Here is a 21,518-nt window from a genome sequence, read left to right as displayed (position 1 = left end):
TGTCTTTGATGCGTACATGTAATAAAACTATTTAAATTTTTAATTAATTTACTCACAACAAAATAACAGCCTTGTGTACCGGATTTTGCGTAGCGCAATTTTGATGAAACCGTTGTGTGAATGAAATGGTATTCTGTCGGTTTTGATTATGCAACAAGAACGATTTCGGTTTATAAAATGTCATCGTTGTGTTATAGGAAAAGCATTCCTTTCTTTGTTGAATCACTATCCCGTATGTCGAAGGCGGTCCTACCAGTCAAACTCTCATAATCTGGTTAGCTAACTGTGACAAAAATCAAACTCGAGTGACAAGAATGCAAACAAACAAAGACGTCACGCGAGACGACAGAGAAACTGCGTCGCTATTGGACTCAAGGTTTAGTGCAATATTCGCAACAATTCGGTTGAGTGAATGAATTTCGGGCGTATGTGTAGCGGGGCGTGTCCGTATGGTTTCAAGAGATCGGAAAGCTTCGACTACACGACTTACAACCGCTTCATCAGAGACTACATTCCTGTCATGATGCGTAGAAAGCGTAAGTGGGAGGTTTTGTTGACAAAATCGCGAGGAGTCCCGGAGGCCGGAAGTAAAAGTGAGATGACGTCATAAAATTTAAAATTAATTATTATAGTGATTTTATTTTATAGTAAAGAGGTTTATTCGCAAAGGCGTTCCACTAGAATTTAGAGCTCAAGTCTGGCTCTCAGTTAGTGGAGCTGAAGGAGAAATAAATAACAAACCAAATTACTATGCAGAGATGCTGAGAGCCGAGAATGACCCGGATGTTCTCCAACGGATTGAGCTTGGCAAGCTGACATTATCTTGTAATGAGGCTAATGGAATTTGATGATAAATTTTGTAGACGTTTTGAGGACATTTCCAGAGAATGTTCATTTTCAAGAGGAAGCAGAAGACACACAGGTCACTCCACTGAGAAACGTGTTGGCTGCTTATGCGAATCATAACCCAACTGTTGGCTATTGCCAGGTAAGTATGCAGACTAATGGACAGAGGAAACAGACAGACAAAGACACACAACACAGACAAATAGACAGACAACTGGATAAACATTCTGGCCAACAGACAGTAACTTGTGTATGCAATTTCATCGTGTGCTTTCATTGTAGGGAATGAACTTTGTCACAGGCATCCTGCTGCTCGTCACAAAGAATGAAGAGCAATCATTCTGGCTACTAGATAGCCTGATAGGACACCGAGTGCCATCCAGTAAATCCCTCCATTGCATTGCTCTATACAAAAACCGAATGAGTGATATGACGTTTCAACACTGCAGGTTACTACAGCACTGGAATGGAGGGATTACAGACTGACCATTTTGTTTTACATTCTCTCTTGCTGTTTGTGCTGATGATTGGTTGTGTTGCTGTTATTATTTATGTTATTGGGTTGTTATGTGCAGGAAGAGGACGCCACGACTGGTTGGACATCTTCAACAACATCAGATTGACCTTCAAGTTGTGACGTCACGTTGGTTCATCTGTCTCTTTGTTGATGTTCTCCCAATTGAAGTAAGTCACTTCAAGAAGTAGAATGTGTGGACATAGAGACCGACTGTTAGACAGACAGACAGACAGACAGACAGACAGACAAACAGATGGACAGACAACTGGATAAACATTCTGGCCAACAGACGGTGACTTGTGTATGCAATTTCATCGTGTGAAATACTTTAGTTTCACCTGTATTAGCTTTGATGTATAAAAATATATGAAAATGACAGACAGACAGACAGACAGACAGGCAGGCAGGCAGGCAGACAGACACAGGCAGACAGACAGACGCGCGCGCGTGCACACACACACAATAGTTTGTTTCTATCATCTTAGACTCTTCTCCGAGTGTGGGACTGCCTCTTTCTTGAAGGTGAAAAGATCCTGTTTCGAGTTGCAGTAACTCTAGCAGTCAATCACCAACATGACATTCTCTCCCAACCATCATTCATTAACACAATCAATGCCTTCAAGGTCAAACATTCGTCTGCCTGTCTAAGACCACTGTCTTTCAAAGAAACAATATATGTAGAACATTGCAAAAGGCTACGATGTGCTCAACTGTCATCATTTCATTAACGAGATTTTCACGATTCCTGGCTCATTTCCACAACGACGAATAACCGAAGCGAGAGCAGCATATCAGTCGAAACGGTCACCCAAGAGTCAGTGATATTACTCACAATAACACACAACAGTGTGTACATTGTATCAAGATAAAAGGTAATAACACCGTCGGTGTTAAGTTCTGCCGCAGATTTGCTGTTTGTGTTTTTTTTGACATACAAAAGTTGGTTTGGTGTTCATTTGAATAAATATGCACACGAGCAGCGGTACTGTACATGAGCACCACCCATACTGACCAACACAGTCAGTTGGTCAGGCTCGTGTTTGTTTTGTTCACTGACGCACACATACGCATGCATGCACGCACACACACACACACACACACACACACACACACACACACACACACACACACACACACACACACACACCAGCAAAACATAGCAAATCAATAGACAGGATGACAGTGAGGCAACTCGTATAGACACCAGTCACTGTGTCCGCCTTAATCACGTCAATTGTCTCTTTAAAATACACAATACAAATAATCTTATAAACATGGATAGTAGCCTACGCTTTATAAAACTCTAAACTACATGAAAGCGCCAGAAGTCGACCATACATCTCAATGTGTACTCCGCACTCTACGACTACCTCTAGACATCTGACTGATAAAAATGCAGGCTATTCCCTCCTGTCATACTTCAATAATCCCTATAAATTACAACTTATTAATTAATATCAACTTACATACAAATTCACTTCATTAAACTTCCAAAGCTTCTCCTTCATATATAATCCCATCTGACGTTGATCCGTAAAATGAGTTCCCTTGCTGTGGTGGCACTAACTGCTGCTGTTGTTGTTGGATTCTTGACACTGGATTGGGAGTTGAATGCAGTGCTGGACGGAGAGAGGGGCTGCCCACTGCCTGTGGTGATGGTGGGATGACTGATAATAAGGGGGGTTCGGGAGATAACCATTCTTGCACGCCGACTGTTTGTTTTTCTAGCATTTCGACTTCCTGCTCTTTCCTACGGACGACGGCTTGAAGCGATTTTACCCTAAAATGTGAGACGATATATTAGTGAGTGGGAAATAGGAGAATGGGAGGAATGGACTGACGCGAGATCGAGCTGTGAGACTTTCTGGTCCGTTGCCGTGTTGTGTGAGAAAGGGGATGCTTTGCTGTTGGAAGATGGTGGGTTGGGTGAGTGCCATAGTTGATGGGCTGCTGCTTCTTCAGGTGGGCTTGCTGACTGGCCATTCTGGTGTAAGAAAAAAAAAATGACGTGAACTATCAGATGTGACCAAAGTCCATCTGTCTGTCTGTCTGTCTGTCTGTCTTATTTCACTATTGAACACAAAAAGCAAAATTTTACAAGAACACTATAGGTAAAACTGCTAAGCTAAATGTCCATCTACTGAGACATACAGCTTGAATTCTACTAAAATTCTAATGAATGATGTTCTGAACGTCTCTTTCATTGTCGTCCAATTCTTCATTTCCCTCTGCAATTCTTCTAAGTTTTCTCAATATTACATTGGAATTGGACTTCTGAAGGCATATTGATAGTCTCTTTCTCCATTGTCCTCTAAACTGTGCTTCACTTGATCCACTTTCTACATCTCTCGATCTCTTGGCCAGTTGGTTCAAATAATTGTCTGCCTTTTCTCCCCAGCAACCAAAGTGTTCAAAAATCAATGGTATGAAGGTAGCTTTGCATGACCCTGGATGCTGTTGATTTGAATATTTATTTATTTTTTCTTCTCTCTTATTGCAGCTGCAAATCTGTCCTCTCTCGATGCTCTTACCACTGTGTCGCTACTAAATGGGTGTGCCAGAGAGAAATCAAGTTCGACATTGGCACCTATTCCTGAATCATATACTATGATGTCTGGTCTGTCTTCACTGTCTATATATTGATCCTTACATTCTTTTTTGTGATGCAGTTGCAAGTCCCTGAGACACTGACACCACTCTGCCACAAGATTATTGTGTTCCCACACAGGACCTCCACCAAGCTTACAAGTGAGGAGATGGTAACCATCAGCATCCAGTTCCCCGCCACAGTTACAATGTGTTTCACAAGAATTGAAGGCATCAGTTGTCCTAGTCTCAGAAAGCCACTATCTGAAATTTATTCTTATTCATTGCGAACTTTTCCGAGGCAGGGACTGATTCTAACCAAGTTCCTGCTTCTCTTCCTTGTAGAGATCGTAACCTGGCAGCATCTCTAGCACCTTTTGCATCATCTAATATCAAATCTGCCCTTAGTTTGTTGATTCCTTGAGTAATTTGTTGCTGAAGCTTCACAGGGTTTAAAGACAAATCACAAAGATTGTAGAATTTCCCAAACTGTCATTCCAAGATGGAGACAAAGGAAAGGACAAAAAAACTGAGTTTACGTGATATGCCAATGATTGAGATGGTAGTTCTGGGTCTGTTGAGTGAATCAACAGATTCTGTAAGCTTGGGAAGCGGAGAGGTAACTCATAAATACCGTGAGACCAACTTGCTACAAAGGCAATGCTTGATGACTCTTCTGTTGATATCAATCCAAAACCTCCATGCTTGATTTTTAGAGTAGCTTGTCTCCACTTGCACTCATCAATTGACTCTAACTTCAAAATATCGTTAAATGTAGTTCTAGTCAATTCATCATGAATCTTTGCAGAAGAAGAAACAACTGATCTAGCTAGGTGGTTTATCCTTGGCACATGACAATGTCGTAAAAGTAGTAGTACACTCTGCAAATCATCCAATTCAGTTAACTTAGTGCATAGAGCTTGGCCAGACTTAGAAATCTCAACACATTTTGACTCCGCATAACTTGGACTTCCAATTGGTGTTCCTAGTATTTCTGTGCCATCAATTTACCACTGGAATTTCAACCTGGTTATCAAAAGACCCACTTGGACAATAGAGCTCACTTTCTACAACCATCAAATTGGTGTATGTCTGCTTTATCAGATATCAAAGCATCATTTGAGAAAATAAATCTAGCTATTTGTAATACAACATAGATGTCATCAAGATAAGCCAAGATGGTTACATTAAGATGTTGCTGCTGTAGCAAAAGGAAATTTGGATGGATTGCTGTAGCGAAGAGAGCTGGTCCCAATGGGTCACCTTGATTTTTGGTGTATATCAGAGATGATGGCTTTGAATACATTTGATGGACGTGAGCTACTATCCCAGGAAAACAATTTGAGATTTCTTCCATGAGGCACTTCCTGCTGATAGGGTTGAAAGCATTACTGACATCGGTTTTCAAAACAGACCATTCAGGGTTCTGGTCCATAAGCAGCTGTATCAGTTGAGTCAGCAACTCTCCTCCTCCAGCTGTTGCCACTCCATGTTGTATGGGGCTGAAATACTCTGAGAAAGATGATCGTTCCTGTAAACAAATTGTCCTAGTTGTAATCCTCCTTAAAGTCTCCCCAATGGCTATTGGACGAACATCTCCATTAGCTTTTGGTAGAGCTATAAGTCGAGATGCTGACAACAAAGGGATAATGATAGGTGGAACATTACCCTCAGCAATGAGAGCACAAACAGAATGCAAAGAATCAAAAGTAGAATGATTGTCTTGCATGAACTTGAAATGTTTGTACCTCCTCCATCCGGATGGACCACAACTTGAGCCTCTGGGAGCTTTTCGTAAAACTTCACTCACACTAGATTTTGTCAGGATGAGTTGTTGTTTGTCATCACAACAAAGATCTTGTAAAAAAAGAGAACATCGAGAAGGATGTTTTGATTTCAATTTTTATATAGTCTCATCGGTGGCTGGAGCTAAGCCTTGACTTGTTAGAAGCTTAGCAGCTCTTGACAATTCTCCACTTTTGACTAGCCTTAGAGCTTCCTTCATTTCTGGTCGACTTCAGTAGATCCTGGATGCGGTAGTAATTCTGGTCTACTTAGCTGAATTAGCTCTTCCCAGTGGACGTCCAGGAACCGCTTGTACACAGAATTAATTTTCTTAATGCCTCCTTTTTTCTGAGGACGAAGAATCATCCTTGGAATCCAAAACAAAAGTTTCCTGGAATCCACCCTGAATTATTCATAGGATTGGTTTCAATTTCCCTAAATGCCACTTTGACGCATTCCTGGAAAGTAGCCTTGAGACTGCAAGGAATATGTTGTACAAGAAGCGATTCTAGGATCTGGTTGATGGTTAAAGAGGGTATCAAATCCCAGGCACAAGCTTCTTGGTGTTTAGCATCATCATAAGCCAAGGAGTGGTTGCTATGGGCAGATGTTGTGTAGCCGTTGTTATGGACAGATGGACAGATGTTCCTGACCCGTTTGGCTGGCTGTCACTGAATTGGCTTCTGGTTCGATTGATTGGAAGCTGAGTGTACGTGACATGCACTTGGGAGAATGTTTTTAAAAATTTTTAACCAATGTAGGCAGGAAGAGCATTGTTTCAAATTATGGCGACAGATGAGGTCGTCAGACCAGTCCTGTGGTTTGTGAACTTTACGAATGTGGTCAAATAGCCGTTTTGTAGTACCAGACATAGATAGAACCTTCAACGGGACATTCTTCAGCAACTGGCAATGGAGTCATGACGCTGATCAACTAGATGCGCAGAATCGCTAGATTCATCGACTGTTGGTGTAGCTGAGTTGATGAGGTGATGTACTAAGACTATTAATTATGTCTTAAAACTCAAATAGAGGTTCAAAAACACGCTAGAGCCTTGCTGTGTTCAAACAAATCAGCCGTTACGAGAAGTCGTTGTAGTCATTCCACATCCGGGCTCTGTCTGTCTGTCTGTCTGTCTGTCTGTCTGTCTGTCTGTCTGTAATGAACAACTCACCATGTCTAGAGCAATAGGATTGATAATAGGCGCACTTTTCCTCCAATTTGCTTGCCGTTCTTTCTTCAGTTTCTTGATTTCCTGCTCCATTCTCCATCTTAACGATTCCTCTAATGCCTCTCTCTTCTCTGTTGCTTCATGAAGTGATGCCAGTGCTTCTTGTAGTGAGTAAACACGCTCAGACAAAGCACTCTTCTTCAGCAACTGTCATTAGAATTCAATGATCAGCACAGAAATGACCAAGTGTACATGCACACACACACACACACACACACACACACACACACACACACACACACACACACACACACACACACACCACACCACACCACACAAGATTATAAACGCACATCATCCTTGAGTGTTTCTATATCATCTCTTGCTGTCTCCAGCTCTTGCTGTGTGCGTTCCAACTCAACCGTCCTCTCTGCAAGTTGTGACTGGCATTGCCGCAACTGTTGTTGAAGCTGTTCACATCCCGCCTGTGATGTCGCCACTAAAGATCAAAATCAAGTAGTTTAGTTAAAAACGTGATGCTCATATAAAGTATCGCACATCTGTTGGAGATGGTTACGATTGTTTGATCACGTTCAGATAGCTTGTAGCTGATTTCATCCAAATTCTGTCAAATTTTAGAAACAAGAAGATACACATTAGCTATCTGGTGATCCCCAAGTGTGTGTGTGTGTGTGTGTGTGTGTGTGTGTGTGTGTGTGTGTGTGTGTGTGTGTGTGTGTGTGTGTGTGTGTGTGTGTGTAAGCAAGCATATATAGCCAGCACTTACAGCAGAGGAAGCAGTCATTTGAGATTCCATTTCAGCTACAACAACACAAAGCAAACATGGTAACACACAAGCTATAATGTTTATAAGCACACACACACACACACACACACACACACACACACACACACACACACACACACACACACACACACACACACAACAAACATACAAACAAACAGACACGGGCAGATAGACAAACATAAAGACAAACAGACAAACAACAAACAAAATGACAGAGACATATAATTTGCTTGAATTAACACTGACCCTGCAGCAACTGGTTTGTATCTCTTAGACGCTTCACTTCGGCCTCAAGTCTCGCCCTCATTGCCATCTCTAGTTTTTCTCTCTTTGCTCCTTGTGACTCAAGCGTCTCGTATGCTTTATGTAACTGTGTCATCTCAACTTCAAACTAACAATATCAAACAAATCGCAATGAGATAGAAATAACTTATTATGCGCATGTGTGTGCACGTGTGTGTGTGTGTGTGTGTGTGTGTGTGTGTGTGTGTGTGTGTGTGTGGTGTGTGTGTGTGTGTGTGGTGTGTGTGTGTGTGTGTGTGTGTGTGTGTGTGTGTGTGTGTGTGTGTGTGTGTGTGTGTGTGTGTGTGTGTGTGTGTGTGTGTGTGTGTGTGTGTGTGTGTGTGTGTGTGTGTCTATCTGCCTATCTACCACATACACCAGTTACACAACTGCCACACCTACCACCTGCCCAGATATCCACCCACACTCTCAACTACCAACTAAATAAAAGCCAATCAACTCCATAACATCAACAAGGCAACAAGGTACCAAACACTTACACAAACTAGAATACATACCCTAACCCAACAAAATCTCACCACACAAAACAGTGACCTACAACCTCTTATAAACAAACTGTACACAAATGTATAACATTTCAACTCAAACAGCCATCAACACCATGCATCAACTTACATACAATATGCTACCCTCTCATGTTTGAGTTCTCTAAACATCACACTTCCCATCAAATCCATTAGCCATAAACCAACCAGAATGCACGAGTAAGTGACCTTGTGTTATATGGGTGAACGAATGATTGGCCTAGTTTTGTATCACCTCTGATTCTGAGTTAATTTTGTTGGCTGTAAACAACATGAACTCTAACTGTTTGGCTGTTTGTCTGGGTATAAAATTTGGTGATAATTGTTGTTGTTTCAAGACACCCAGCTGTGACTATACTGTCTCCCACTGTGAGGCACCAATCAGGACATAGAGTGAGGAATGGTGTTGTAATAGATGCAGGTAACTTATATACAAGTTGCACATTTTTCTATACCAGGAATGTGTCCAGATTGTGGAGAGAAATAGTTAGAAATGAGAGAGAAGGTATGGTTAGTTTGCTTCACTTGCAGCTTTGTTTACTATATTGGCTCAGCTTCTGTTTTTCATTAGATTCTTGTTCTCAACAACAATAACAATATCAGGTTGCTACATTACCAACACAAACACACAAACACAATAAACAAGCCACAATGGACTAACCATCTCTTGTTCTAGTATAAACGCACCACCATACAGTAGAGTGTTGCACCACTACCATACAGTAGAGTGCTGCACCACCACCATACAGTAGAGTGCTGCACCACCACCATACAGTAGAGTGCTGCACCACCACCATACAGCAGAGTATTGCACCACTACCATACAGTAGAGTGTTGCACTACATGTACCATACAGTAGAGTGTTGCACCACTACCATACTGTAGAGTGCTGCACCACCACCATACAGCAGAGTGTTGTACCACTACCATACAGTAAAGTGTTGCACCACTACCATGCAGTAGAGTGTTGCACCACCACCACACAGTAGAGTGAGTGTTGATACATTACAGGTATCCACAAGTAAAGTGCCTCTCGTGCTTTACACAATTTGTAAAAAATTATTACTGTAAACCAAGAAATTTTCAATGGCAATTTATTTCCAGTAATTTCAGTACGGTAGTTAAACCTCTACCTAAATTTTGTGAACGTTAATTGTCAAACCTCTAGGAGCCAACAGCAATGTCCATGAACATGGTAAACTATAGCAATTATTATCTAACTATACGTAGTGCATGCACACCTACTATTGTGTGGTGCAACTGCGTAAATGTAGTTCTAGTGTACTGTGTATCAAGCCAGGCGTCTCAAGCTTCACCGAAAGTAGATTGCTACTGAAACGGAATTTTCAGGAGGTAGTGAAATCTTTACGCCACCAAAAATTTGTTGGTTCAGTGTACTCGTTTCAGTTGTTGTGATGTTACATACAAGTCAATGTGTTAGAATAAAATTGATGACAAAGTTTAATTGAGTGACAATGGGGGGGGGAACATAAACAAACAAGAAAGTCAACCAAAACATAGAATAGAGATGAGGTTAGGGAAGCCTTTCCATTCGATTCCATCTTGTAGAGCAGCACAACATGGCTTCCATGTCCAACTCACTATTCAAATATGTTAGCCATCCCTAGCTAGTACACATTCCAGCAAAGGATCATTTCCAGAACACACCAGACAGGGAATGTGACCACATGAATTAATTAACAGCCAGTTGGACCATTGCAGATGTCATCTAGTAAAAATTAATGATGCCCTAGCTGCAGCCTTTCAAATGCCATACAGTGTAGTGAGATACAAAACATTACTTGCTTTAATATCATTATGGGTCTAATAAAAGGTTTGTGGTATCTAGTTACAAACAGTTAGCATTTCGTAGCCAATTCAGAGAAGCCATCACTACATGGTTGTTACCTCACACTGCAGAGTGAGAACAAGTATCAATTGCAACCTCCACCAGCTCGATAAATATTGTAAAATTAATTTAGTTTAATATGTCAGTGTATTAGTCATAATAATTGAGTAATACAACTCCAACTGTCTCATCTGTTCTCCATTACTAAATTGTATTGTTACCTTACGTAACTCAAAGGTGTTTGAAACAAGAATCTATCCACAGCATCTAATCACCTCACCTTCACTAAGCGACTCAGTCTCCTTTCGCTTTCCTCCAGCTTCCTCCGTAACGTCACATTCTCTCCCGCCAACACATCCACACTCTCTTTCCCGTCTCTCTTCACTTCGCGTCTCTCCACGCTCAAACTAGTAGCTCCCACAGACTCGACTCTCCTCGCATTCTGCACGGCTTTTATCCTACTAGACGCCGACTCATCTGCCTCCTCGTCCTCCTCTCCTATCGGATCTAATCCTCGCCTAATCATCATCATCCCACTGTCTTTGTACACGTCCTCGATCGTCACACCCAAATGAAAGCGCCTCGAAGCCGCCATCTGTTCCCGCACGTCGAGAACGCTTTGTAAGATCTTCAACCGGTCAGCTCCAGAATGAATATACCACTCATCTGACGATGACAGAAGAAACACAGAATGTAAACTGGAAATACACGCTTCCTGCCCTCATTTCAAGCCTCAACCGCAAGTATCTAAACACAGCAGTTACAAGACTTTCACTGCTTACCCAAGAGGACGTTATCGACTTCCAGTAGCTTTGCGCCATTCACGTTGTGCTCTATGAGAGAAATGCCGTCAGAGTCGTCGACCTGATTTGTCATACCTGCCGTTGGCGCCTAACTTTGTGCGGTCTCACCTCTGAGTGTGTCGCCATAATCTTGAGTGAGCCCGAGGCTCGTCAGCCATTGCGTTGTTTGTTGGACGTCGCAGTTTTCTAGTCCCTCGCCCATATCGCCCAACAACAACAACAGGTTCCGGTTGTTGAATCCAGTCAAACAATGTCAGAAATTCGGTGCCTCGGAGTCCATACAAATTTACCGCGTACTATCCTCAGAAAATTTTTTTCAAAAAATGAGAAAAGTGGTTACCATAAGGCGGAAAAAACAATATTACTATCATCCTGGATTGTAATACTAACAATCGATAAATGAGCTACTATGTAGCTATCTACTTTAGCACGTCAGTGGTCTGTCCTGTTCAACAGTTTTTTCTGCCATTCGCACCGGCCAGAGAAAACGTTGAAAATGTGACGGCGGCGAAATAGAAGAAGTGTGTCGACCACGTCATCCAGAAAGTGAAAATTACAGAACGTCAGACGGCGTGGTACGTAGAGAACCAGAGCCGTGTATAGAAACCAATAGTCTCGCGTAGCCAGACTCCTTTTCGCCGCGCAGAAGAATAACGCGGCGAAAAGGGGTCTGGCTACACGAGACTAGTATAACAAGTGGTAGGAAGACTAGGTGCGGAGGACTCTCAGACACGGTGTAGAGATCCTCAACGAGAATGACAACAATGATTAATACAATAATTATTAGTCCCGTGGGTGTCATTTACTGGCGGTATTCTTTGTTGGTAACGCATGAGAGGAGACTATTTCCGGAAGCATGCTAACCCAGAATCAATTTGTCCAGAGATCTGACTCCACTTAGTCACGTGTTCTCGAATGATACGTTTATCACGGCGTAGGGGGCGTGCTTGCTGAGATACGGGAATCTTTCCACGGGCACCATTCTTTGAACGAACTTTTTTACGGTTACTGTTTCTCTGGTTGCGGTATACGACAAATCGCAAATACTGCTCGTTCATTGGATTGCATTGAGGGCGTGGCGCATTCCTCTAGCCGCGTCCCCAGACTCTCTCGCGCTAGTCTTGTCCGGTGCCCGTATAACCATTCCAGGAGTGACAGTGATGATGTTGGGTTGTAACTTAGTGAGCATTTAGTAAGGAGATATGGCAGGAAGTAGGCGGGATGATCTCAGACTCTCTCGCGCCCGGAATTGTCATACGGGCACCGGACAAGACTAGCGCGAGAGTCTGGAGACGCGGCTACATTCCTCAGTGTGACAGACGTCCGCGCGTATTCGCAGACCAGAAGTCAGTTAACATACGATTTGAGTCACATGACTTTTACAAAGTCCCGTACTTACGGCTCCTAGCTGTCAACTGTAATGAAAAACACAACACCACTACTAAAATTACACACAATCCAAACTACAATCAAGTCAACAGCTAACACATGTCTAACAAGTCATTATGAAAACAATCACTTCATTTCTTCTTTGTCGAACTTGAAGCACCCATACGACCAGCACCCAGTTTGGGTCGTGCAGAGCCTGAACTGGAGACAGCTGCCTTTGATCTGGCACCAGCTGGAGCTGCAGCAGCTGGGCTTGCTTTGCTTGCAGCTGGTGAGGTTAGTTTTCCTGGGGCTGTTGTTGATGATGCTGAGGAGCCTTTCTGGCGATTCATGGTTTGAAGCATCAGCGAGATGTATGAGGTTAGTAAATCATCCATTTTATAACCCTAATCGAAACAGACGCAATAAGACATGCTGTGTTGTATATTGGTTTGTCTGTCTATATGTCTGTCGGTCTGTCTGTCTGTCTGTTTGTCTGTCTGTCTTTCTGTCTGTCTGTCTGTAAATCTGTCCACCTGTCAGTCTTGTCTGCCCATTGTTTCTTGTACAATATATTATTCCATTTGTTCATGTAGGTAAGCTAATTTTTCAAACTGTCATAAGTGCAAGACACTCACCAAAGTAGTTTCACACAGTAGCTTGGTTCCGCGAACCAAATTGCCAATTGTCATGTGAAAGTATGTATTTCCACTACTCCAATTAGAGATCTTTGTAAATGGATGCACAGCTATTACCTCCTGCACAAAAAGCATTCAAACTGTTTCACACAATGAGGTCAGAAACAAACAAAATAATGACAAACAGGTAGATGGACAAACACAGACAGACAAAAAGACAGACACACAGACAGACAGACAAACAAACGGACAAACAACAGAGACACACAGACAGACAGACAAACAGACAAACAACAGAGACACACAGACATACAGACAGACAGACAGACGGACAAACAGACAGACAGACAGACAGACAAAACAGACGAACAGCATTTGTTTGAACTCTGTAACACCACATGTTGTTTCCAACCTTCGTCTTTGGATTGATGAAATTGACTCCATTCTTATTGATTGCAATAAGAAGAATTTCAGGAAGCTTCGGCTCGGTAGTTTGCTATCAACCAACAACCACAACTCAAACAATAAAAATTAATTAACACAAAACGCCCAAAATGAGCCTCGTAACAACAAACAAGTCAATATCATCATATCAATTGATCACTTTAAAACACAAACATACAGACACAGAAACCTTCACCAACTCAGATCACATTACAATATACCTTCCAAGTCTGCCTGCATGCCCACCCTCTAGCGAGCTTAATTGCCTACCTATACAACAGTCATTCTTTCTAAGCAGACATTTCTGCTCACATCTTGCTTGCTTGTTTACCAAATCAAAAATAAATAAACTGTTGTACACACATACATTGATGTGCCCACTGCTTCATCAATCTGTTCATCTATTAACTATAAATTCCAACTATGTACACGCCACACACCTTCACTTCAAAGAAAGCCGAGCCAAATGTCACAAATCGAGACACGACCTTGAGAAAAGAGAGCTTCGCTTCATTCCTTGACTTTCCACTATGTTTATTGAATGCAGCCACAATCATTTTTTTCCACTCATCAGGTGACTCCTCAGCAGCCAAATCACTCGGTACCAGCTCACCCAACAGCTGCCTAACAGATATGACAAACACTAAGAAGATAAACTTGGTTGGTGAGCAAGTGTAATACGGAATGTTCTGGAATTGAGTTTTGTTTTCGCCAAATCGTACACGATAGACTAGAGAGGCGAGATTTGCAGCTTCAGGGACGGTTACAACGTGGTAGCCTCGTAGCAGTTTAGGAACTTCCTATAAAATATTAGAATTTGAAAAAAATAGAAAAACGTGTAGAGATCTCCATGCATTTGTAGATACAATGTATGTACAAAAGTGCACATACAACAGCTTGCCAGTGTGTGTGTGTGTGTGTGTGTGTGTGTGTGTGTGTGTGTGTGTGTGTGTGTGTGTGTGTGTGTGTGTGTGGTCAGAAATTGTGCTTTAAAGACACATTGAAATCCAATTTGGAATCTTGTAATATTGATATATCCAACTGGGAAAGCTATGCGTCAGACAGATCTCTGAGAACATCTTATTGCAAAAAATCTCTAGATCATTTTGAAGACCAGCGTTTTAAAACACTTCAACAAAAAAGGCAGGAACAAAAGACGATCTCTAAGAGTGGGAACTTCACATGCAATGTTTATGGACGCTCCTGCACGACACGCATTGGTCTTTGGAGACACAAGAAAAGCCATAAATGAGTTTGGTCGTGTCGACCACTCACTCCACCGTGTGTTTCTGTGTGTGTCCATCCCTCCATGTGTGTGTGTGTGTGTGTGTCTGTCCGTCCGTGTGTGTGTGTGTGTGTGTGTGTGTGTGTGTGTGTGCGTGTGTGTGTGTGTGTGTGTGTGTGTGTGTGTGTGTCCACATGCATTCCTTTCTACAACTTGTGTTATTAATGACCTGATGGTAGTGAAAGATACAGTCAGCATTCGGATCTTGACCAACAACTGTGTTTGACCAAAGCTTCTTCATGAAGAACACTTGATACGTAAGGTTTGGTGCCACACCTGAGTTGCCACATAACTTGTATTAATATACTAACAAAACTTGATATAAAATAATTAATTTGTAATACCATCTCTTGGAGGTCTGGCTTTCTTCAGCCACTCTGTTAGATGGCGAACAAAATCAAAGAAGAAATCACCATCTGGGACGCTGATCACTAAGAAAGATACAAAATATTATTTGTCTGTTGTATTTTGTCTGCCTATCTGCCTATCTGTCTGTCTGTCTGTCAATCACATATATTTGAACTTTTATCTATGATACACTTTGCAATGCAGGGTACTATGTACTGTCCAACTAGTAGTAGTAATCATCACCTAAACTACGCTAAATTGAAACTCGTGTAAAACAAAATGAGGACTACACTTAAAAGCTACAGTGTACAAGCAAAGCCTCCAGTACCAGCTACTGGCTGAAGTACTGGGTAGCAAAGAGGTCACATCTGTTGTCTTCAGACAGCGAAGATAGCTTTTTAGAGATGACTCTAGCATTACACTTCTGGAGCTGAACAAAAAAGCGTTTGGACCAGAAGTCGATAAACTCCGCAGCGTTCGGTCGTCCCACTTTGTCCGATGACTTCTTTGATAATTTGCACAGGAGTTTCCACCCATCGATCCCCCAAGCTCCAAAATGCTCCATTACCAGTGGGGTTACAGTGGCAATTATGCCACCTGGTAATTGCTGTTTGCTGTATTTCTCTTTCTTTCTGTCTGCTCTCCTCTCTGCAGCGGCACCACTAACACCAGCAGATGATGGAAAGATGCCATTACTCCATGGGTGGGCGAGGGAGATATCTAGGTCAACGTTGTTTTCAATGTCCGAGTCAAAAAATACAATGTCCGGTCTGTTGTCTGTAGTTGTATAATGACTCCTCGGCTCCCTGCAGTGGTGGCTATGCAGCCCACAAAAACAATCAGACCAGACGGACAAAATTAATTCGTGAGACCATACTGGCCCACCACCAGTCTTACAGGTCAGCAAATGGTATCCATTGTCATCTATAAGAGCTCCACAATTGCAGGCCGTTGTCCAGCTGGAGAAGGCTATGGGCAAACCCAAACAAGGGAAGGATGCCAAGCAAATTTGCAAGAATTGAGTGCGAACACTTCCGATGTAGGGATAGCATTAAACCAAGCCCCAGCACCCTTACTGTTGTTGAGCGTAGGCGGGCTGCATCTCTGGCAATGAGGGCATTTTCGAGTAGAGACTGAGCATTGGTTTGTTAAACTTTCCCAGCACATGGCAGGTAGTCAGAGATGTTTTCCTGGAGGGACAGACCGTACTGTGGCCTCACTGATTGGAGAGGTTGAAGAGCTCAAGAGAATGTCAATGATAGGTCATAAAACTGCCTGCCTGCACGGCGGACCGGCTGTCTGTCTGTCTGTCTGTCTGTCTGTCTGTCGATCTATTGTCTGTCTGTCTGTCTGTCTGTCTGTCCATCCATCCATTTGTCTGCTTTGACTAACAGATGCCAACCCGTCCTTAATAAACAGAAGCCTACCCTTGTCCGCAATCTTAACAAAAAGACTAAAGCCTTCAGACGTCTTGAGACCAAGTTTTGTAGCAATATTCTGTCCAAAGTCTTTTGCCCTTGTGCCAGATGTCACTTCAAATGCCTGGTCACTGTCATCAGGAAAGTAAACTTTGTGAAAAATCTGTGTTGTCTTGCTCTGGCATAATATAATAGAATGTGAGTAATGAATAATGTGTTAGTGAATATCATATCATCTGACTTGGATAGCTTCGACCTCAACAAGATGAGGTGGATACTTACGTTGACCAACACTGAAACACAGAGAAGTCAAATAAATTAAAAAGAATTAACTACAAACATGACAAACAAAACAGACAAATAGAAATAAACATAAAACAGACTGACAAACAGATAGACAAACAAACAGACAAACAAACAGACAGACAAACAAACAGACAGACAAACAAACAGACAGACAGACAGACACAGACAGACAAAGAAGATTCGCTGTAGCTCTCCAAAGGTGCAACGCAAAGGTTCTCATCCAGAAGATGAACCGCTCACGAAGCAAAGAAAATGACATTAGTGACATATATAGTGTCCAATTGCATGCAACCTAAGTTGATAATTTTTTAGATACCCGTGTGGGTCTAATTGATATATAACGGACTTTTGTATTTATAGCTTGTAATGTTCATATGTATGAAATATAAAGATTTGACAGACAGACAGACAGACAAACAGACAGACAAACAGACAGACAGACAGACAGACAAACAGACAGACAGAAAGACCAAAATTATAACATTGACAAATAGATGGACAGACAAACAGACAGACAGAAAGACTAAAATTATAAGATTGACAAACAGATGGACAGACAAACAGACAGATAGATAAACAGACAAAGAGACAGACAAACAAACAATTAAAGGCACACATTAGACTGTTCAATTGATTTACCGAACAGTTCTGGCTAATCGAGTTTGACAGTCTGCTGCTAATGGTTGACGAGCTGCTTTTGAGCGAAAGAACATGTTTACTTCCTTCTGGAGGACTGAGCTAGAAACAACACTTGTCTAGCTGCTTGTGATTTGTTACAGAAAAGGGTGGCTGACCTGCAAGCAAAGCTTCCTGTTGCAAGCCACAATAGCTCCCAGCCTCTCTCTTCACTCATTCTAGTAAGCAATACATTCAAATTTTGTAATGTTCTGTATTTCCATCTGTGTATCTGTGTTATTGTACTGAACGTTTGTCCGTCCGTCTGTCTGTCTGTCTGTCTGTCTGTCTGTCTGTCTGTCTGTCTATTCATCCATCCATCTGTGTGCCCACCTGTCTGTCTATCTTCTGTCCATCCGTCTGTCCGTCTGTCCGTTTGTCTGTCTGTCTATCTGTCTGTCTGTCTTTTTTTGTCTGTTGACCAACTTCCCGTCACACCTGCCAGTCTACTTGTCCTTCTTCTATCTGTCCTAATTCTCACATAACAAAACACTCCAACAAACTCTTACTTGATTTTATTATCAGTCAGTTGCTTTATAATCTGACAATACACTTCATCCTTCAATGCCTCCTAAACCCATCACATCACACTACACATCCACAAACTCTAAAAACCAAAAAAACACAAACATGTTGAAGAGCATGCTCTAAGATGGCATCTGTCAGTTCTGTGCTCTGCCGAACTCTCTTCGATGGATAGTCTCCCATGTACTTCATGATTGCTGCAACAATGAGGAAGGATCAAGCAACAAAGCAAGTGAAGACAATGATGCAATACAAACCCAAGAATGACGCAACTGCCTTGGAAGATATCTCGGTTTTGCCAGTGAATTTCTTCAAGATTGGACTCTTGATTGGATCCTGTATATACAACAACAAACGTAACTAGAAGAAATGTGCAGATGTACAAATCTAACATACGCTGTCACAGTTCTTTCTTAGATACATATGTATGTATATATGTATGTATGTATGGTTTGTCTGTCTCTGTTTGTTTGTTTGTCTGTCTGTTTGTCATTCCGTCTGTCTCCTGCTGTCTGTCCGTCTGTCTGTCTTTCATCATTGTCTCACCTTTGTGTATGACCATGGCAAACCGAGATCTTTCCTCTTGAAACTACCCTTTGACAGAGTTCTGGACAATGTAGGTTTTGGTATTGGTCTGAAGTATTGCTTGGCATATTCTTCAAGAGTGTGCGGTTGCTCTGGACTGTCACTCTCTGTTTCCATAGCAACAGCAGTAGTTGCAATGATCTTCTCAGCTGCTTCACTTGACTGACCAGCAAACAAAGACTAACGACAAAAATGCCAATCAGTACAACATACAAACAGACAGACAGACAGACAGACAGACAAACAGAAATAGTAGAGTGCTTTTGGGTCCCACCATAAGACATAACAAACATGAGATACTAAGCTAGAACTTCACCAATGAAGAAACCTTCGGATGCCCAAGCTAATTAATAACCCTCCATTATCAAACCAGATGGGCGTGGCACATATCCGGTTTCTATTAATAACTCTAAACTTAGTACACTGTACCACTAAATTTAGTTACACACTAATTTTAGTAACACTCGCAGGTAAATATTACAAGACGGCAATAACTATGAAACGTATCGCGATGCTTTTACTTACACATTTATCACCAGTAGACACGTTTCCTAAGCAATCGGCAATGCCGGTTTTGACGACGAACGATTGCGCAGCAGAAACGCATCCTACACAGTCTCCAAAACTGCGAATGCGTCTGAACGTACATAAACTATACTTTCGCTAAGTTTCCCGCTGGTCCGACGCCACTCAAGCACGTTTTGGCTGTGTACATATTCATTCATGGCGGTTGCAGACACGCCTACTACATCTGGTGACGTATTTGCCAAAGCAGCGTTATAACAAAGAACAAATAGGCTATCACACGCACAACACAATTCGACATATCCAACTACTTTGTCTTGTAACTTTGGGTTGCGTCCGCACAACAATAACGACTCCACAAGCAAAAACTGTTGCCGAGAGCGTGGCCTACGTGCGAGTTGGAATGCAGACGATTACTCGTTGAATGCGATCTGAATCAACGTTATTAGACGTTATTTTAGTCATGGCTGAATGTTATGACGTAAGCGTACTAATTATGTCTTCGCGTCCTGCCTAAACTTACAAACTGCTAGTAGATATCAATCTTATACATAACGTAGCAACGGCTCTCTCTGCATAGCAACGAAGGTTATGCAAGCTACTGTGCATGTCGACTGGCACCAGTGACAAAGGGTCAAACAACACACTCATGATTCTCACCAAAACATAAGCACTTGGCTTTGTAATTGCTGGCAGCACATACACACACTCGGCTGGAAAATCGCCTTTCTTTCCTGTACGGTCGCACAAGCCATAACACCAGCCAGACTGCATCACAGTTTCTCCATCATCCTCCTCAAGACAAATCAAGTCTCCCCTCTTGAAACTCAAGAACGATGAACCTTCACCTGAAAAGCAAGTTTGCTGAAGATGTGTGTGTGTGTGTGTGTGTGTGTGTGTGTGTGTGTGTGTGTGTGCACGTGTATGTGTGCACGTGTGTGTGTGTGTGTGTGTGTGTGTGTGTGTGTGTGTGTGTGTGTGTGTGTGTGTGTGTGTGTGTGTGTGTGTGTGTGTGTGTGTAACTAATCGATGATTGAGCAGAAAAGACAGTTTACCAGGACTGGAATAATCCATTACTGCAATAACAAATTTCGATCGTTTGCGTAGACCCTCCAAGAATCCAAGAACAAGCTCGCAGATGTCTTCACCACTGGTGGAGGTGAAAGTATATTCATCACCTTTGACTGTGCTAATAGAGAAACTTTGTCCAGCACCCTTGCCAGTACTAAGAAAGCAGAAACAGTTGATTGTAAATGAACTGAGACACCATGACACAATGACTAATAGGCATGCATAAAACTAAAGTAAAGAAAGATATCTACATAAACAAATATAGACAAACAAACAGACAGACAGACAAACGTAAAACAAACAAAAACACATAAAGAACAAACAAATAAAAAACAAATAAATAAATAAACAAACAAACAAATAAATAAACAGATAAACAGATAAATAAACAAATAAACAGATAAATAAATAAACAAACAAATGACAAACAAACAAAATAAACAAACAAACAGGCAACCAAACAAACAGACAGACAAAGAAATGTAAAAACAAACAAACAAAAACACATAAACAACAAACAAATAAACAAACAAACAGTCAAATAAATAAACAAACAATAAACAGACAAACAAACAAACAATAAACAAACAAACAAACAAATAAACAAATAAATAAACAAACAGTCAAATAAATAAACAAACAATAAACAGACAAACAAACAAACAATAAACAAACAAACAAACAAATAAGCAAACAAACAAATAAGCAAACAAACAAACAAATAAACAAACAAATAAACAACCAAACAAACAGACAGACATACATGCATACAAACAGAAAGATAGATAAACAAAATGAATAAACAGACACAACAACAACAAAGCACAACTACACCATACCGACTACTAGTGACCGTTGTTAACTCTGGAAACGAGCACTCCAACAGTACATGCTCTTGATCGTCCACGATGTACACTCCAGTCCAGTTGACTGCAATGATGACGTCATTCTTGGGCAAACTCGGTCCAGAAAACTTGTATGCCTCATAGAATCGAGAGAAAAGAAGAGGCCACTTGAAACGAGCAAACGTAACCACATTTTCCTTGACCATTTGAGTATCAATGCTCTGCTTGCCATGGAACCGCTGGGGAAGAAAGTTAATTGAAATCAATACATATGAAGACTTGTAATCCGCTTT

General features: G+C 41.6%; 3 protein-coding genes across 3 annotated transcripts in view; 1 reads left to right on the top strand and 2 right to left on the bottom strand.

Moving 5' to 3' along the window:
- Positions 1–214: 214 nt before the first annotated feature.
- Positions 215–2,342, top strand: LOC134196918 (growth hormone-regulated TBC protein 1-like). Its single transcript, XM_062666139.1, has 9 exons — positions 215–376; positions 436–593; positions 649–807; positions 864–988; positions 1,129–1,228; positions 1,296–1,359; positions 1,422–1,530; positions 1,849–1,986; positions 2,045–2,342. The coding sequence occupies exons 1-9, from the start codon at positions 315–317 to the stop codon at positions 2,183–2,185; spliced, it is 1,056 nt and encodes a 351-aa protein (XP_062522123.1). The 5' UTR covers positions 215–314; the 3' UTR covers positions 2,186–2,342.
- A 216-nt stretch (positions 2,343–2,558) lies between these two features.
- On the bottom strand, positions 2,559–11,599 carry LOC134196917 (shootin-1-like). The gene is made up of 10 exons (XM_062666138.1): positions 11,301–11,599; positions 11,172–11,222; positions 10,670–11,055; positions 7,960–8,104; positions 7,693–7,727; positions 7,464–7,530; positions 7,259–7,404; positions 6,909–7,112; positions 3,205–3,347; positions 2,559–3,143 (listed from the first exon to the last, which is right to left on the bottom strand). The coding sequence occupies exons 1-10, from the start codon at positions 11,392–11,394 to the stop codon at positions 2,846–2,848; spliced, it is 1,569 nt and encodes a 522-aa protein (XP_062522122.1). The 5' UTR covers positions 11,395–11,599; the 3' UTR covers positions 2,559–2,845.
- Positions 11,600–12,539: 940 nt separating this feature from the next.
- Positions 12,540–21,518, bottom strand: part of LOC134196521 (myosin-VIIa-like) — a 24,586-nt gene continuing 15,607 nt past the window's right edge. Inside the window, exons 30-47 of the mRNA XM_062665665.1 lie at positions 21,220–21,464; positions 20,365–20,534; positions 19,970–20,157; positions 18,746–18,964; positions 18,457–18,535; positions 18,305–18,396; positions 18,184–18,245; positions 17,794–17,853; positions 17,639–17,737; positions 16,935–16,986; positions 16,703–16,871; positions 15,272–15,358; positions 15,097–15,203; positions 14,324–14,442; positions 14,083–14,266; positions 13,611–13,694; positions 13,199–13,318; positions 12,540–12,967 (exon numbers count right to left, since the gene is read on the bottom strand). Coding sequence (XP_062521649.1) covers positions 12,713–12,967; positions 13,199–13,318; positions 13,611–13,694; positions 14,083–14,266; positions 14,324–14,442; positions 15,097–15,203; positions 15,272–15,358; positions 16,703–16,871; positions 16,935–16,986; positions 17,639–17,737; positions 17,794–17,853; positions 18,184–18,245; positions 18,305–18,396; positions 18,457–18,535; positions 18,746–18,964; positions 19,970–20,157; positions 20,365–20,534; positions 21,220–21,464 — 2,391 coding nt within the window. The 3' untranslated portion in view covers positions 12,540–12,712. The remainder of the gene's footprint in view (positions 12,968–13,198; positions 13,319–13,610; positions 13,695–14,082; positions 14,267–14,323; positions 14,443–15,096; positions 15,204–15,271; positions 15,359–16,702; positions 16,872–16,934; positions 16,987–17,638; positions 17,738–17,793; positions 17,854–18,183; positions 18,246–18,304; positions 18,397–18,456; positions 18,536–18,745; positions 18,965–19,969; positions 20,158–20,364; positions 20,535–21,219; positions 21,465–21,518) is intronic.

This window comes from Corticium candelabrum, chromosome 21 (assembly GCF_963422355.1).
Source record: "Corticium candelabrum chromosome 21, ooCorCand1.1, whole genome shotgun sequence".
Taxonomy (NCBI): Eukaryota; Metazoa; Porifera; class Homoscleromorpha; order Homosclerophorida; family Plakinidae; genus Corticium; species Corticium candelabrum.
This window is presented reverse-complemented; position numbering and strand designations above follow the sequence as displayed.

Coding starts and splice junctions, on each gene's coding strand:
- LOC134196918 (XM_062666139.1), top strand. CDS start 315: ATGCAAACAAACAAAGACGTCACGCGAGACGACAGAGAAACTGCGTCG. Junction 594..648: donor CCCGGAGGCCGGAAGTAAAA/GTGAGATGACGT, acceptor TTTATTTTATAG/TAAAGAGGTTTATTCGCAAA. Junction 1,360..1,421: donor GTTTTACATTCTCTCTTGCT/GTTTGTGCTGAT, acceptor TGTTATGTGCAG/GAAGAGGACGCCACGACTGG.
- LOC134196917 (XM_062666138.1), bottom strand. CDS start 11,394: ATGGGCGAGGGACTAGAAAACTGCGACGTCCAACAAACAACGCAATGG. Junction 7,405..7,463: donor CGTAACCATCTCCAACAGAT/GTGCGATACTTT, acceptor TTTGATCTTTAG/TGGCGACATCACAGGCGGGA. Junction 3,348..6,908: donor ATCCTATTGCTCTAGACATG/GTGAGTTGTTCA, acceptor TTCTTACACCAG/AATGGCCAGTCAGCAAGCCC.